At 40.0% G+C, this 14,749-nt stretch overlaps 1 protein-coding gene across 9 annotated transcripts in view; it reads left to right on the forward strand.

The window, feature by feature from the left end:
• LOC122062707 (WASH complex subunit 5-like) overlaps positions 1-14,749 on the forward strand; it is a 176,154-nt gene that overhangs the window by 129,686 nt on the left and 31,719 nt on the right. For 7 of the 9 annotated variants that reach the window (XR_006135067.1, XR_006135066.1, XR_006135065.1 and 4 more), the window contains exons 21-22: positions 11,703-11,796; positions 12,004-12,102. The exons of 1 other annotated variant lie outside the window; for it this stretch is intronic. Coding sequence is in view for 5 of the 8 variants with exons in the window: in XM_042626352.1 (XP_042482286.1) it covers positions 11,703-11,796; positions 12,004-12,102 (193 nt within the window). In the remaining 3 variants the exon portion in view is untranslated. The remainder of the gene's footprint in view (positions 1-11,702; positions 11,797-12,003; positions 12,103-14,749) is intronic. One more of the 9 variants, XM_042626350.1, reaches the window with a different exon arrangement.

A 14,749-nucleotide genomic window follows, 5' to 3' on the forward strand; every position in this document is an offset into this window, starting at 1 on the left:
AAATCTTTGGCTTTGATAATGCTTTAGAATATGCTCAAACTGATACTTCTGATTTTTGTGATACTCATGGGATGATCCACTAAACTAGTTGTGCCTATACTCCATAGCAAAATGGAGTAGCAGAGCACAAAAATCGGCACCTCCTTGAGGTTGCCCGAGCTATGATACTGCATATGCATGTTCCCAAGCATTTTTGGTGTGATGGTGTCTTAACTGCATGTCCTTTGATTAACCGCATGCCATCCTCTGTTTTTCCCAACAAATCTCCCTTCTCTGTTATGTTCCTTAATTTACTGACTTTTCCTGCTCCTCCTCGAGGTTTTGGGTGTGTGTGCTTTGTTTATAATTTGCATATGCAGGTTGATAAGTTGTCTCCTAGGTCTACTAAATGTATTTTTTTGGGCTATTCTCGTACTCAGAAAGGGTATAAGTGTTATGACCCTACTTCACACAGGAACTTTGTCAGTGCCAATGGGACCTTCTTTGAAGGTACTTCATTCTACCCCCTCCAGTGCCCTCGTCTAGTGTAGAGTGGTTTTCTCCATCTCCTCCACCCATACCCTCCCTTATACCCTTCCCTGATGCTACTGGTGCTAGTGACTCCCCCTCTACAGGTTTATCAGCGCAGGAAGAAGATTGGACAGCCAAGTGGTGAGGTAAATACCCCAGATGCTTCACTCCTTCCACTGCCGGCTTCCTCAAGTGAAGCTCCTCTTCCTCCTCCGTCTGATGACTTACCAATTGCGCACAAGAAAGGTACTCATTCTTGCACTCACAAATCTATGGTTGTGTATCCTATTGATAAATTTGTGTCTTTATCTCATCTTCGCTCCCTATTCCCCATACCTATACTAAGGCCTTCCGTATCCCTGGATGGAAGGCTACCATGGATGTAGAAATAGATGCCCTTTTGAGTCGTGGTACCTAGAGTCTGGTAGATTTACCTCCTGGTAAGGATTTGGTGAAGTGTTGCTGGGTGTATACTGTTAAGTATCATTCTGATGGCTCTGTTGAGAGGTTGAAGGCCCGTCTGGTTGCTAAGGGGTATACTCAGACATATGGTGTTGATTACTTTATGACCTTCCAGGTTGTTAGACTGAATTCTGTTTGTCTTCTTATTTTTCTTGCTGTCAACTTTGATTGGCCCTTGTTTCAGTTGGACATCAAGAATGCCTTCTTGTATGGTGATCTACAGGAAGAGATGTATATGGGGCAACCTCCGGGGTATGTTGCTCAGGGGGAGAGTACAAGTCATGTGTGTCACTTACACCATGGTTTAAAGTATCTCCAATACCGATACAATACCCTCCGATACGTATCTTAAATTTAGCCGACCGATACGATACACACCGATACGATACATGAAATTTTTAAAATCTTTTTGTATCGATATATATATATATATATCCTACGATACATACTGATATGCATCAATACACCATCAATACACATCGATACAATACGATAGGCACCGATACAACTCTATGAAAAATATAAAATCGAGGTGAATTGTACGTTTCAGTATGTATCGGTACATATCGGTATGTATCGATCGATACGTATCGGTATGTACCGATACAGTGCGCTACGGTTATATAATGGCCAAGATGGGTAATTTTTTAAAAAAGCACGATTTTTTGAGGGGTTTTTGTTCCAAAGTTGTTGTCAGCCATATTTCTCTCTAACTAAAGTGGAAATCAAGGTTGGGAACAAGGATTTTACATATATGGGACAACTACAAACCTTGAATTCTTAGTGCGATACACTCAATTTAGTGTTTATGGATAATACATGTTATCAATAGCCTTTTTTAACAAATTCTTTATGCAAAAGTGTTTAAAAAAATGTTTCCTATCCATTTATGTGTATCTTTAGCGTATCTCCGATGCGATACCCTCCAATACGTATCTTCATTTTGGCCAACCGATACGGCGACCGATACCGATACTTTAATCCTTAACTTACACAAGGCTATATATGGGCTGAAACAGTCTCCTCGGGCATGGTTTGACAAGTTCAATGCTACCATAGTTACTTGTGATTTTTCTCAGTGTTATTCTGATCATTCTGTGTTTGTTTGTCGCAGAGGTGATAAGTTGGTTGTCTTGGTTGTATATGTTGATGATATTTTTCTGACTGGTAATGATGAGGCAGGAATTTCTGAAGTAAAAGATCATCTCCAACATCATTTTCAGACAAAGGATCTAGGCCAACTTCATTATTTCCTTGGGATTGAGGTAATCTACTGCAAGAAAGGGATCAGTCAGTCTCAAAGGAAGTATGTGATGGATCTTCTATCTGATATTGGGATGCTTGCATCCAAACCCGTTGATATTCCTATGAACCCTCACCAAAAGTTTGGTGTGGATGATGGTGAACCTCTCCAGGATGTGCATCAATACAAGAGCTTGATTGGCAAGTTAATTTACCTCACTATGACTCGTCCTGACATTTCCTGTTGGGGTCCTTAGTCAGTTTATGTAGACTCCTCAGAAAGCACATTAGGATGCTGTTGTTCGTGTTCTTTGTTAACTAAAAGGTGTTCTTGGAAAAGAGTTGATTTATCGTCCGAATCGGCATATGAAACTAGCGGGGTATTCTGATGCTGATTGGGCTGGCTCTGCTAGTGATCGGAGATCTACCACTGTATATTGTAGTTTTGTTGGAGGTAATCTTGTTACGTGGCACAGCAAGAAGCATACTACTATTGCCCGGTCCAGTGCAGAAGCTGAGTACAAAGCCATAACTCATACCACTGCTGAGTTGATGTGGCTGCGGTTGTTACTTTTGGAGCTGGGGTTTCCAATAACCAAGCCAATGAAAATGTATTATGACAACCAAGCTACGGTTTATATTGCTAGTAATCCGGTCTTCCATGAGAGAACCAAACACATAGAAGTGGACTGCCATTTTGGTTGAGATGCTATTCTGAAGAGGCTGATTGAAACTCCTTTTGTTCCTTCATTGGATCAGTTAGCTGACATGTTCACTGAGTTCTTGTTTGCCCCTACTATTCGCAATGGTTGTACCAAGCTGAGCATGGGTGATGTGTATGCTCTAGCTTGAGGGGGAGTGTTGGGAATTAGCATCAATTCCAGAATCCCGATAAGGGATTAGCATCAATTCCAGGACCCGATAGGGGCCTTTTGGTCCTATCGGGCCCCTATCGGGTCCATATTTTGGTCCTTTAGGGTTGCGGCTTAAGTGAGGGGATTTTATGTATTTTCTTCTTTTGTTTTAAGCAATATATATATACACTATATTGACCTGCGATCAGTCCAGCTGCTCTGTTTCTGGACAGCTTTCGGTCTCTCCTTCTCTTCTTCTTCTCGTTTCTGGTTCTGATTACATCTAATTAATATTGCAACATAGAGAAACCCTAATTGCCGGAAAGTACTAAGCTTCCCTTGCTAATAACACCAGCACTCCTCCTTAAGATGGAGCATTCAGATCAAATAAACCCAGGTTGCCAACGATCAAGTGGAAGTGTGCAATGTAGGGGCTCTAGTGAAAATGTATACTAGCTGATCATCGGACCAAACAAAAGTAGTAGAAATCACATGGGAAATAATCTTCTCGTGAACAAAATGGCAATCTACCTCTATGTGCTTCATCCTCTCATGAAACACTATGCATTGCGGCAATCATGATGGCTGCTTGATTGTTGCAATGGAGAGGCAAGAAGAGACAATGATGCTAACAGATTTCGGAGCCACTTTAACTCACAAATGGCATGGGCCATCAGGCGATACTCAGCTTCAGTAGATGATTGAGCAACAACAACTATATTTTACTCTTCCAAGTGATAAGGTTACCCCCAACGAACATACAACAGCCAGAGATGGACCGGCAATCACCAGCCCAATCTACATCACAATATCTATGAATATCAAAGGTAGTCGTGATTAAGGTAGAACAACACCTATCGTGGAGATTGTGTGAGACAATGAAGGACCCGAAGCGTTGAATTATATGGACACAAGGAATCTGCATAAAATGACTAATCACACCGGCAACATGTGAAATGTTCGGCCAAGTAACAATGAGTTACAAAAGCTTGCAACTAGTGTCTGATAAGTCCTTTTCTTGTGCAATGGAGGAGGGATAGTATCATGCGGATGATTCGCCTTAATTGGAGTGGAATTAGGCTTCATCCAGAAGGTCAAGAACATACTTCCTCTGGGAGATGGAAATGCCCTTAGCAGAGTGGGCAACTTCAATGCCCAAAAAATACTTAAAGGATCCCAAATCTTTAACATCAACTTACTCTCCAAAAAGGATTTTGTCTTCATGATGTGCTCAGGATCATCTCTAGTTAAGATTATTTCATCAACATAAACCAGAAGCACTGTAGTACTACATGCTGCCTGACAGAAAATACCAAATAATCAAAAGCATTGCGCTGAAAGCCGAACTAAAACAAAGCATCACTGAGCTTCTCAAACAATTAACAGGGTGATTGCTTGAGTCCATAAATTGCCTCATGTAAGACAACCATAGCCAGCAGGAACATCAATGTAATATCTTAGGGAAAGATCATTATTAATCTCCTCTTGTAAATGACGGTCTAGGAAGGCATTCTTCACATCTAACTGATAGAACTGCCATGACTTTTGGATAGCAATAGACAAAAGTACTCGAACTGGGTTGAGTTTCGCAACTAGAAGAAATGTCTCTTGTTAATCAACACTTGCAATTTGGGTAAAGCCTGTGCAACCAACCGAGCTTTATACCTTTCTATTGAGCCGTTAAGCAATGTTTTACAGTGAACACCCTCCAGCAGCCAACAATATTGCTAGTATCAGGCACTGAATAATAGACCATGTCAAGGATTAAAGTATCGGTGTCGGTCACTATATCAGTTGCCGTATCAGTTAGGTAAATTTAAGATACGTATCGAAAGGTATCGTATTGTATCGGAGAAATGCTAAGATATGCTAAAGATCAATGATTAAAGTTTTATTTATTTATTTATTTATTTTCATTACCAAAAAGAAGAATATACAAGGGAGAGGGGGGGAGGGACCATATGCCCGAAGAACAAAACTAAACAAACAAACTATCAAGCCTTGGCACAACACCTCAAGAGGCCCCAACAAACTAGACTAGCCTAGGGAGGGGGGATAGGGGAAATGATAGAAGGCAGAAGACCCCAGGAGACAACAATGAGCCTATTCCTTAGGTTGTTTCGGATGGTGTAATGACAATGGGATCTCATCTTGGAGGTGACATCAATCAAGATGGCTTTCCAAATCATGTCAAATGAGCGAAAGTTGGAAGTCCATCTATGAACTCTCCATCCAAATATGGTTGATGGTGGCACAAACAGCAAGCTTCCCTTCTTTAGATCCTTGAAGTACAGGCGAAGGTCATTTCGATCCAAATCCATTCTTTAGCAAGGGGGAGGATGGTCTTCTGGAAGGCCAACACTTAAGGGGCACTCACTTCTAGACAGGGGTAAAGGGACAGGAGAATAATAGGTGATTGACATCCTCATTTCCATCCTTGCATAGACAACAAGAAGGGAGAATAGGATTGTGGTGGTAAATGAGGAAAGATTGCGTAGGAAAACAGTTGGAGATCGCACGCCAGGCCGTAAAGCTGTGGCGGGGGATGTGGCCTTTGAACCAAATGATGTTCCACCAAGGGGCTAGAGGCCCTTTGGATCTGATAAAGTCCCAAACAGAGGCAAAGGTGAAGGATCCAGTGGCAGATGGGATCCATATAATCTTGTCCTCTCTGCCCCTATGACCCGGGGTGTGGGGAGGGAGGGAGGACCACAGATCAAGGAGGGGGGGAGAGGAAGGAGGGACCATCCATTATCAGAGGTGATGGAGGCAATAGTGGCAGGTCGGCCTAGACCAGAGGAGTAGATGGACCTTGGGGAGATTAACGTGTGGAGGATACCTGATAGGTGCCAGGGGTCAAACCAGAGGGAGGTCAAAGGCACCATTGCAAACACAGGAGGAGACGGATTTCAAAGCTAGAGGTCTCAACTCAAGGATCTTCTTGCAAACCCAGGATGCGTCCTTGGGAGAGGGAGCCGACTAGAGAGTGTCAGTCTTAAGGAGAGAGGAATAGACCAAGAGAGCCAAATGTTGTGCTTCGAAGCAATCTTTCAAATGAGTTTGATGATTCCCACGGAGCTGGCTTCCTTGATTCTTCTCACCTTGAGCCCTCCCTCAGGAATGGCAAGACAGGCCTTGGCCAGGGGAGAGGGTGAAGAAATTTAGAAGAATCATTTTCTTTCCAAAGAAAGGAGCAGAAGATCTTCTCCATAGCCATGACAGAAGAAGCAGGAAGAGCGAAAACTCCAGACCAGAAGAAGGATTGAAGCACATATCTGATCAAGGCGAGGTGGCCTACATATGATAGAAGCTTACCCTTCCAAAGTTGGAGCTTTTTCCTCAAGAGATCGAGCATAGGGGAACAATGATGGGTGGTAAGCGTGGAAGATATGAGGGGCAGACCCAAGTATTTAACAGGAAGAGAGCCTAGGGATTAAAGTATTAGTGTCGGTTGTCATATTGGTCGGATAAATTTAAGATATCTATCAAAGGGTATCGTATCGTTTCGGAGATGCTTTAAACCATGCCTTTTTACTCAAGCAAGCAATGGAATAGTGTTCTTCAAGAATGTAGAGGCCACTTTGCTTATGACCACCACCAATCCTCTTCCCCATCATTAGGTCCTAAAAGATGCAATAAGATGGGAAAAGAAATTATACTACAGTTATGTTGTTTGTTAAACTGGTTAATAGATAATAAATTTGTAGGAAATGGTGGAACATGAATAACAGATGAAAGAGGAAATGAAGAGGATAAATGATAAGTACCCTTCCCGGTGACCATAGAAATGAACCAATCAGAAAATTTAAAAAACCCCCCCCCCCAAAAAAAAAAGAAAAAACAGAAACAGAAACTAATGAAGAAAATCCCTCATGCTTACCTGCCATTTGATCAGTGGCTCCTGAGTCTATAACCTAGAAGTTAGAAGGAACAGAGTGGGAATGATTAACTGATGCATGGGTTGTAATACCTGGGATGATGCGAGTATTCTGTTCTGCAGAGAGGTTTTCGGAGGACAACTGATTAGATAACTCCTCGGGCACGATCACAGGGGTCAACAGAAGCACCACTTTCATTCGGAACAGGCTCCCCCTCAATTGAAGCCAGGTTTGCACTTTGTTGCTTAAATTTGGCTGGTTTTAGATATGAATAAACAATCCAGAAATGATCTTTAGTGTTCTGCACTTCAAAGGTTCTCTTCTTCCTCAATGAAGTGACGATTCTGAACTTTGTTCTGACAAGTGCATGATTTTATACCTTTATAGCCAGCAGCTAAGGCAGAGTTATCTTCTCCAGCCTGTTTGGACATAGAGGCGCGAGAAGCCTCCCATCTAATATAGTTAGAGACAGTCAAGTGTTGGAAGGCTGTCCTTAGCAAGAACTTGGACACTCTGCAACTCAAAGGTAGAGAGAAGTCCAGAAATAAATTCGAACACAAGTTGCTGCTCCATTCTGTTCCTAATGAATAAATGGTGAGCGGTTGGTAGTGATCCAACTCCTTCCACTTCTGTGTGAGATGGCTGAAATAGTCTTCAACAGACAAACTCTTAAGACCCATAACCACATGTTCTTGCTGAAGATGATAAATCCAAGCATTGTCATGTTTTTGGGAATAAGTTTTCTGAACCGACTCCCAAATGTCCTTGGCTGTCCTTATAAAAAATAATTATGGCTGATAGAAGATATCCATGGAGGTGGGATGAACATTTTTGTGGCGTCCTAAATGGAGACAACTCTAGGAGGAGTGGAGTGAATACCCATCATGTTGTACGCATCATAATATGTACGAAAGATAGGTGTGACTGAGGTTAAGGAAGCCCTAAGGAAGATGAAAGTAGGTAAGACAACAGGCCTGGATGAGGTCGCAATTGAAGTGTGGATGAGTTTGGGACTATGTGGGATTGCCTAGCCTAGCTAACCAAGTTGTTTAACATGATTTTGAGCGCCAGAAATATGCCAGATGACTGGAGAAGTATTATGGTCCCCATTTACAAAAATAAAAGCGATATCCAGAGCTGCAATGACTATAAAGGCATAAAGCTTTTGAGCCATACTATGAAACTAGAGGAGAAAGTAATCGAAATCTGCATAAGAAGAGAAACTAGTATATCAGGGAACCAATTCTGTTTTATGTCTAGGAGATCCACTACGGAAGTGATTTGCCTATTGCGAAGGCTGATGGAAAAATCTAGAACCTACAAGAAGGATCTTCATATGGTCTGCATCGACCTAAAAAAGGCCTACAGGCTACGACCAAGTTCCTAGAGAGTTAATCTGGCATGCATTGGAGAAGAAAGGGGTATCAAGTAAATACATGGATATAATTACGGCAAGGTTTAAGATCTCGATCTCACCCCTAATATCGCTAAACCAAAAAGGAGGGATTTGGCGAGATCTTGCCAAGATATTGCATTTTTTTCCCCGGTCAACTCAGTGGTTGGTCTCGATGGCCATATGGTCTTTGTAGCCTCTGAAACTTGCAATTTACCCTATTTTAGGCCTTCAAAACAGTGGAAACATCAGTTTTTTTTTTTTAAATCTAACCTAAATTGGTACTTTGTACTCTATGTAAGTAGTCTCCAACTCTTCAGACCCTAGGCTAGTAGTATACTCTATTCCACAATCCACATTCCACACATGACACAACATCTAATACTTTTAGACATTAGAACAGAATCAATTTAAGAAGTGTAAATAATTATAAGAATTTAAAATACATCATAGATAATTACTTAATTGTTTAACATTTAACTTTGATGACTGATTAGTGATGACTGATGACTGATGACTGATGACTGATGACTCACATTCACATATGTTGAAATGACATATGATAAGCCACATAACTACATAGGTACAATACATATTACATAACACATGTAGATATATTACATGTAGTGTAGGAATGAAGTTTGGCAAGCAAAAGCACCAAAATCCATTCAACAAAGTGTTTTTTCTTCAAAGTGTAGCGAGAGAGGCTAGTTCTAGGTTCTCAACAAGATGGTTCGAGATATAGTTGATTTTGTCATTTCTTATCATCTTATGTTGGAAAATCCAAAAAGAGAGATATTAGCGAGATCTCGCGGCCGAGATCTTAAACCATGATTTTAAGGACATGTATGAGGGTGTGGTGAGCAGTGTGAGATCAGTGGGAGGTCAAGGTAGTGAATTTCCCAATTACAATAGGTTACATTAACGATTCACTTTAATAAGCCCTTATTTGTTTACACTTACAATAGATGACTGAACCAAGGACTTTCAAGGAGAGATTCTGTGGTGTATGTTTTTTGTAAATGATATTGTTCTGGTAGCTGAGACAGTGGTTGAGATTAATGATAAGTTGGAGTTATGGAGATCTACCTTGGAATCAAGAAGTCTTAAGATATTCTCTTCCTATTTAATGCATTTATTATTCATAAAAAAATTAAAAAAATAAGAGGTCTTAAGATAAGTAAAATGAAGACGGGGTATATGAAGTGTCACTTTTGTCGCTCAAGGACTAATAACGAAGTGGTGAAACTTGACGAGAGAGATCCCACAATGCGATTTTTTTAGATATCTGGGGTCAATCATAAACAAGGAAGGTGAGATACATGATATATCCATAGAATTAATGTAGGATGGATGAAGTGGAGAGGTGCACTTGTAGTGTTTGTGGGATCAACATATTCCTCTAAATTAAAGGAAATTTTTTCAGGATAGTTGTAATACCGGTTATGATGTATGGGCTGGAATGCTGGGCAGTCAAGAAGCGTAATATAGATGAGTTGAGTGTGGTAGAGATGAGGATATTGAGATGGATGTGCAACAAATTTAGGAGAGACAAAGTGAGGAATGACTGGGTTAGAGCTGATCTGGGAGTTGCCCCGATTCCGGATCAGCTTCAAAAATGTCGTTTAAGGCGGTTTGGACATGTCCAATGGAGGCCTTGGGATGCTGCTGTGTGGAGGTATGATCAGATTCAGATGGATGAAGCTAAAAGGGCTAGGGGCAGACCTAAGGTGACCATTGATGAGTTGATAAGGAAAGACATGCAGAGGCTAGGCCTTGATCGTAGTATGACATCAAACAAAGTTGTTTGGAGGACAAAGATCCATATTGCGGATCTTTTGTAGTTGGGATGTCCCGGAGGTGTTGCTTTGTTTTTTTTTCTATTCTTTCTCTTTTTCCCTCCTCTTTCTTTTTCTTTTTCGTTTCCCCCTCTCGCAAATCCATGTGGCCGATCCCATTTACTTGGGAAAAGGCTAAGTTGTTGTTGTTGCAGAATATATCCATGGAATGAAGTAACCATCCCATCACTATAAGATTAAGACTATCCCACTCATCAAGGAAGAATCCCCTTCTTTTGTCTCCTTCACCTTGCCATTTATAGCCCAACTGGGTCGGGTAACAGCGTCGTTAAGTTTTTCAGGTTGTGCGAAGTTTCTTCATGGTGGTTTTAGGTATTATGCGGGATCTATTGAGATCAATTCATATGTTCTTTTTCACATGGACTGCTGCCTCTTTGCCCGTGAGGCTACTGCTCATGAAAGATGATTGGAACCTATGGAATGAGAGAAATAGGCAAGTGCTTCACAGGTCACAGTGGGTGTTGCCTCTATGTTCTCTCTTTTCTCCATAAATCCAGTTATTTTCTTATAAAAAAAAGGAAAAATAATTGGCAGCTGCAGGTACTAGTAAAATATGCTTTTAACCTTAAGAGATGGCTCCAAATCTCTATCCTTTTGTCAGATTTGGGATTCCAACTCCCTTAAAGTTTTGATCAAAGCTTCTAGGTTTTCCATTAGATGTCACTACTCCCCAAGGAACAGGCATCTTATTGTCTCCTAGGGCCTCTCTCCCTCATTGTGTGGCCCCTTCTCTTGAGGGGTTTGCTTTTCCCTTGTATATTGCTTTGTATGTTCTTCTCACCCCTTTTAGAACTCCCCTTGTTTTCTCTTTTGGTAATGAATTTTTATTCACCAAAAAAAAAAAAAATCATTTAAAGACAGTTGGGGTCCCATCCTACAGTGCAGATTGTGTATCCATGTATTGGATTTTTTTTTTTATTATTATTATTATTATTATTTTTTTTTTTGCCAATTGGGGAATGCTAATAACTATGTCTTTCACATGTATAGTTATTTTCACATTCTCACATAGCCATGAAATACAATTTACCTCTCTCTACAGATTAAATAAATGATATGCCTATATCAAAAGCAAGTATTCTGATTTTAGATTCTCTTAAACTGTTTCAACAGTATTTTTTTTCCTTGGTTGAGTTCATAATATGCCATTATATTAGCTAGTCCATGTATTATTTCTAAATGATGAAAAATCTTCACAGTATTCACTGATTAATGAGCAAACGTTGGATTTTTTTTTCTAATTAAGAGTGTTAAATGATTCCTTTTGTTTTTTTTGTTTTCCCTGATAATTTGTTAATCACTTCACTTCTAATGAAAAATCTTACCATTCCTCACTTATTTATGCCTCCAGCTTGTTTTGAAATCCAGTCGTGTCTTTGTGACACAAACTGGAATATCCATCATTGCACTGTCCAGAGCTTGATGGAAATCTTTGATCCATAATGTTGCTCCTGTTACGGTTTGTTCATGAGTGTGTTCAACTAAATAAAATCCTGTTTTTCAGTGTAGGACCCGTTGGAATGGCTTGCTTGGACTCTCTATTAACTTTCATTATTTTGAATAAATTAGAGCTTGCTTTGAAGGTTCTTAAAAGTCTGGTATGCTTCGTGACCAAGTGACACAGTATTTCTCTCTTTTTTTGGTAGGGTAAAGCACAATCACCCGTTATATATTCTTAAAATGTAATATATATGATTATACTTGTTAAATTTATGTAACAGAGAAAGATTAATGATCAAAAAGAAAAGTTATATATTGGTGGATAACCTTCGCAATGCCATAACTGATTGTTTTCTTGGGTTCAGTTGGATGCAAGATGCTTGGAAGACTTGCAAACATTGGATGTTGCTTTGGGTCCTACGAGCTCCTTGCCTTTGTTGGGATGGTCATCCTATAAGCAGATGGTAAGAAGGTCCAAATTTGAAATGCTTTTAGAACATTGGTTCCGATCACTTTTGAATAAATAAAAAATTTTCAATAGAGAATGAGGAAAGAGAATATTGCCAATAACGTAGGAAGGTAGTCAGCAAGAAACCAGAGTTTTCTTCTAAAAACAAAGAAAAGAATTGAAGTAGAAATAATTTTATTGCTGAAAATTCAGAACTATAGAACTAAGTATCCTGAGCAGGGTACCTGACGTTATTTAGAACTGGAATTCTGAAATTCTGAATAGAATTCAAACTTATTCAAAAAGACAACTTAGGACCCTACTAATTTATTTATAAACCAAGTAATTTTAATAGGATTAGGAAATAAAGTAGATAAAAGTATGGCCAAGTATTGATATGTTGGATGGGCTAATGACTTGTGTCAAATATAACACCAGCCCTCTTTATTTATAATAACGGAGAGAAAGTTTTAGAATTACAAGGACCATTAAACCCCTTAAGGATCTAAGGACCTGTTTGGAATTTGACACTTCCCCTAAAACCCATTTTTGCAACACTCCCTTTCAAACTAGTGCATAGATATCACATAGGCCCAACTTGTAGATAATAGGATGAAACATCTTACTACTAAGACCTTTAGTAAATACATCAACTAGTTGTTCACTACTAGGAACAAAAGGTACAATGGTAAGACCCATATCCAGCTTCTCTTTGAAAAAGTGTCAATCGATCTTCGCATGTTTGGTTCAATCATGCTGGACAAAGTTTTGAGTAACACTAATAGCAGATTTGTTGTCACAAAAGAGCTTCATAGGAAGGGTAGCAAGGATAGCCAGATCTGTGAAAAGACCATGAAGTGAGCTCACAAATGTCATGAGCCATAGCAGCACTTGAACGGGCAACCACGTCTTGCTTCTTGCTTCGACATGTAACAAAGTTATCACTAACAGGGGAACCTACCCAATTAGCATCCGTGAAGGCCTCCACCCTAAGGTGATCATGAGGCAAAAAAAGGATGCCACATCCTAGGGCAAATTTCAAGTATCGGAGAATACACAACCCAACTTCCATATGAGTCGAGTAGGGATCATGTATGTACTGTCTAACCAAGTTGACGGAAAATGCTATGTCAGGGCGTGTATGAGAAAGATAGATTAAACGCCCCACTAATCTTTGATATTTGCCTTTATCCACAGTCACCTTCCTTGCTACTCAGGTGTTCGTTAGCTTCAATAGGAGTGTCTGTCGGCCTATAACCCAACATGCCTGTCTAAGAAAGAAGATCAAGCACACACTTCCTGATGCAGATAAGTCACTTAATGGGCTTATTTTATTGCAAATAAACCTTAGGTTCAGTTATGTATGTGTTGGGCCTTTGATCTCATGGGTTTTCTTTGTAATAGGCCACTTTAATGGGTCTAAAATAGGGGTAGAAAGTAGGAAAACGGGATTTAATTCATTAGTTTAGTTAGAGTCCTATTTTGGGTCTATTTCTTTATTATTTCAGTTTTCTAGTCAGCTTAGGCTTCCCAATTAGTTAGGGATTGGGTTAGGCCTTTCTTTTTTAGTGTTTGAGTCAGTTTTGAGTCTTCTATATAAGTTTGTAAGGGGCTACATTATTAAACACAAATTTATTAATGAAAAAAAAAAAAATAGATGGCTTATGTTGTTGTGTTGTGGGATGTAGTTAGGTGAGATGCCCATTCACTAGTTCTTCTTCCCCTTTCTCAACCCTTCATTGAATTCTCTTTCTTTTCTTATTTTCTCTTTATTTGTTTGCTATGAGAGAAGGCTTAAGAGCTAGAACCAAGCCTGTTGAAGGACATCTTCTCTATTCAGCCAGAATTTCATATCCTACCTAGGATTGGATCACTTATGAACCAATCTTACATTGAGTGGTATCAGAGCTATGGCTGAAAAGAGCTCCAACCAATGCTCACTGGAGGATGTGATGAAATCCCTCCAACGGCTGAACACAAGGATGGATACTATGGGCCTAAAGTTCGAAGAATTGAAGGAGGCTAATGCCGCCCAATCTAATGCTCAACCACGTTATTTTTGTGGGGAATTCCTTGAATGGGTAAATGAATTGGACGTGTACTTTAACCACTACAACTTGGCAGATGCAATGACTTCGATATGCTTGCTCCTAAATAAGTGATTGTGTTTGAATACAATGGAGAGGGCATGAAAGGCAACTTCATGCTCAAGGGCGTGAGCCTAGAACTTAGGACGAGATGCAGTACGAGTTGACGGGCATATACCTATCTAAGTATGAATGAAGATTGTACTTCCTTTCACCATATTTTCTAAAGCCACCCACAATTGACAATAGCATGAAGAAATCATCGGCCTCTATTGCACAACGCATTGCAAAGGAACAACATGAGAGGACACCTCCAACCAAGGAACTAGAGTAAAAAATTGAGGTTAATGTTGAAGAAATTTCAGCAATTCCTATTGTCAAGGAAGAGCTAGTCATTGATGTTCCCATCAAGGAGACTCATATGGAAGAATTCGAAAGCAACAAGGTTGCCACAATGGACAATGAGGTTGAGATTGAGGAACTTGACACTCCAACAACTGTGATGATTGTGAACAACTAAGAGGAAGATCCTAAGGAGCTTGAGATTGAAATTGTGGAGGTCAAGAATACAGTGGT

The sequence above is a fragment of the Macadamia integrifolia genome, unplaced genomic scaffold, assembly GCF_013358625.1.
Source record: "Macadamia integrifolia cultivar HAES 741 unplaced genomic scaffold, SCU_Mint_v3 scaffold1091, whole genome shotgun sequence".
Taxonomy (NCBI): domain Eukaryota; kingdom Viridiplantae; phylum Streptophyta; class Magnoliopsida; order Proteales; family Proteaceae; genus Macadamia; species Macadamia integrifolia.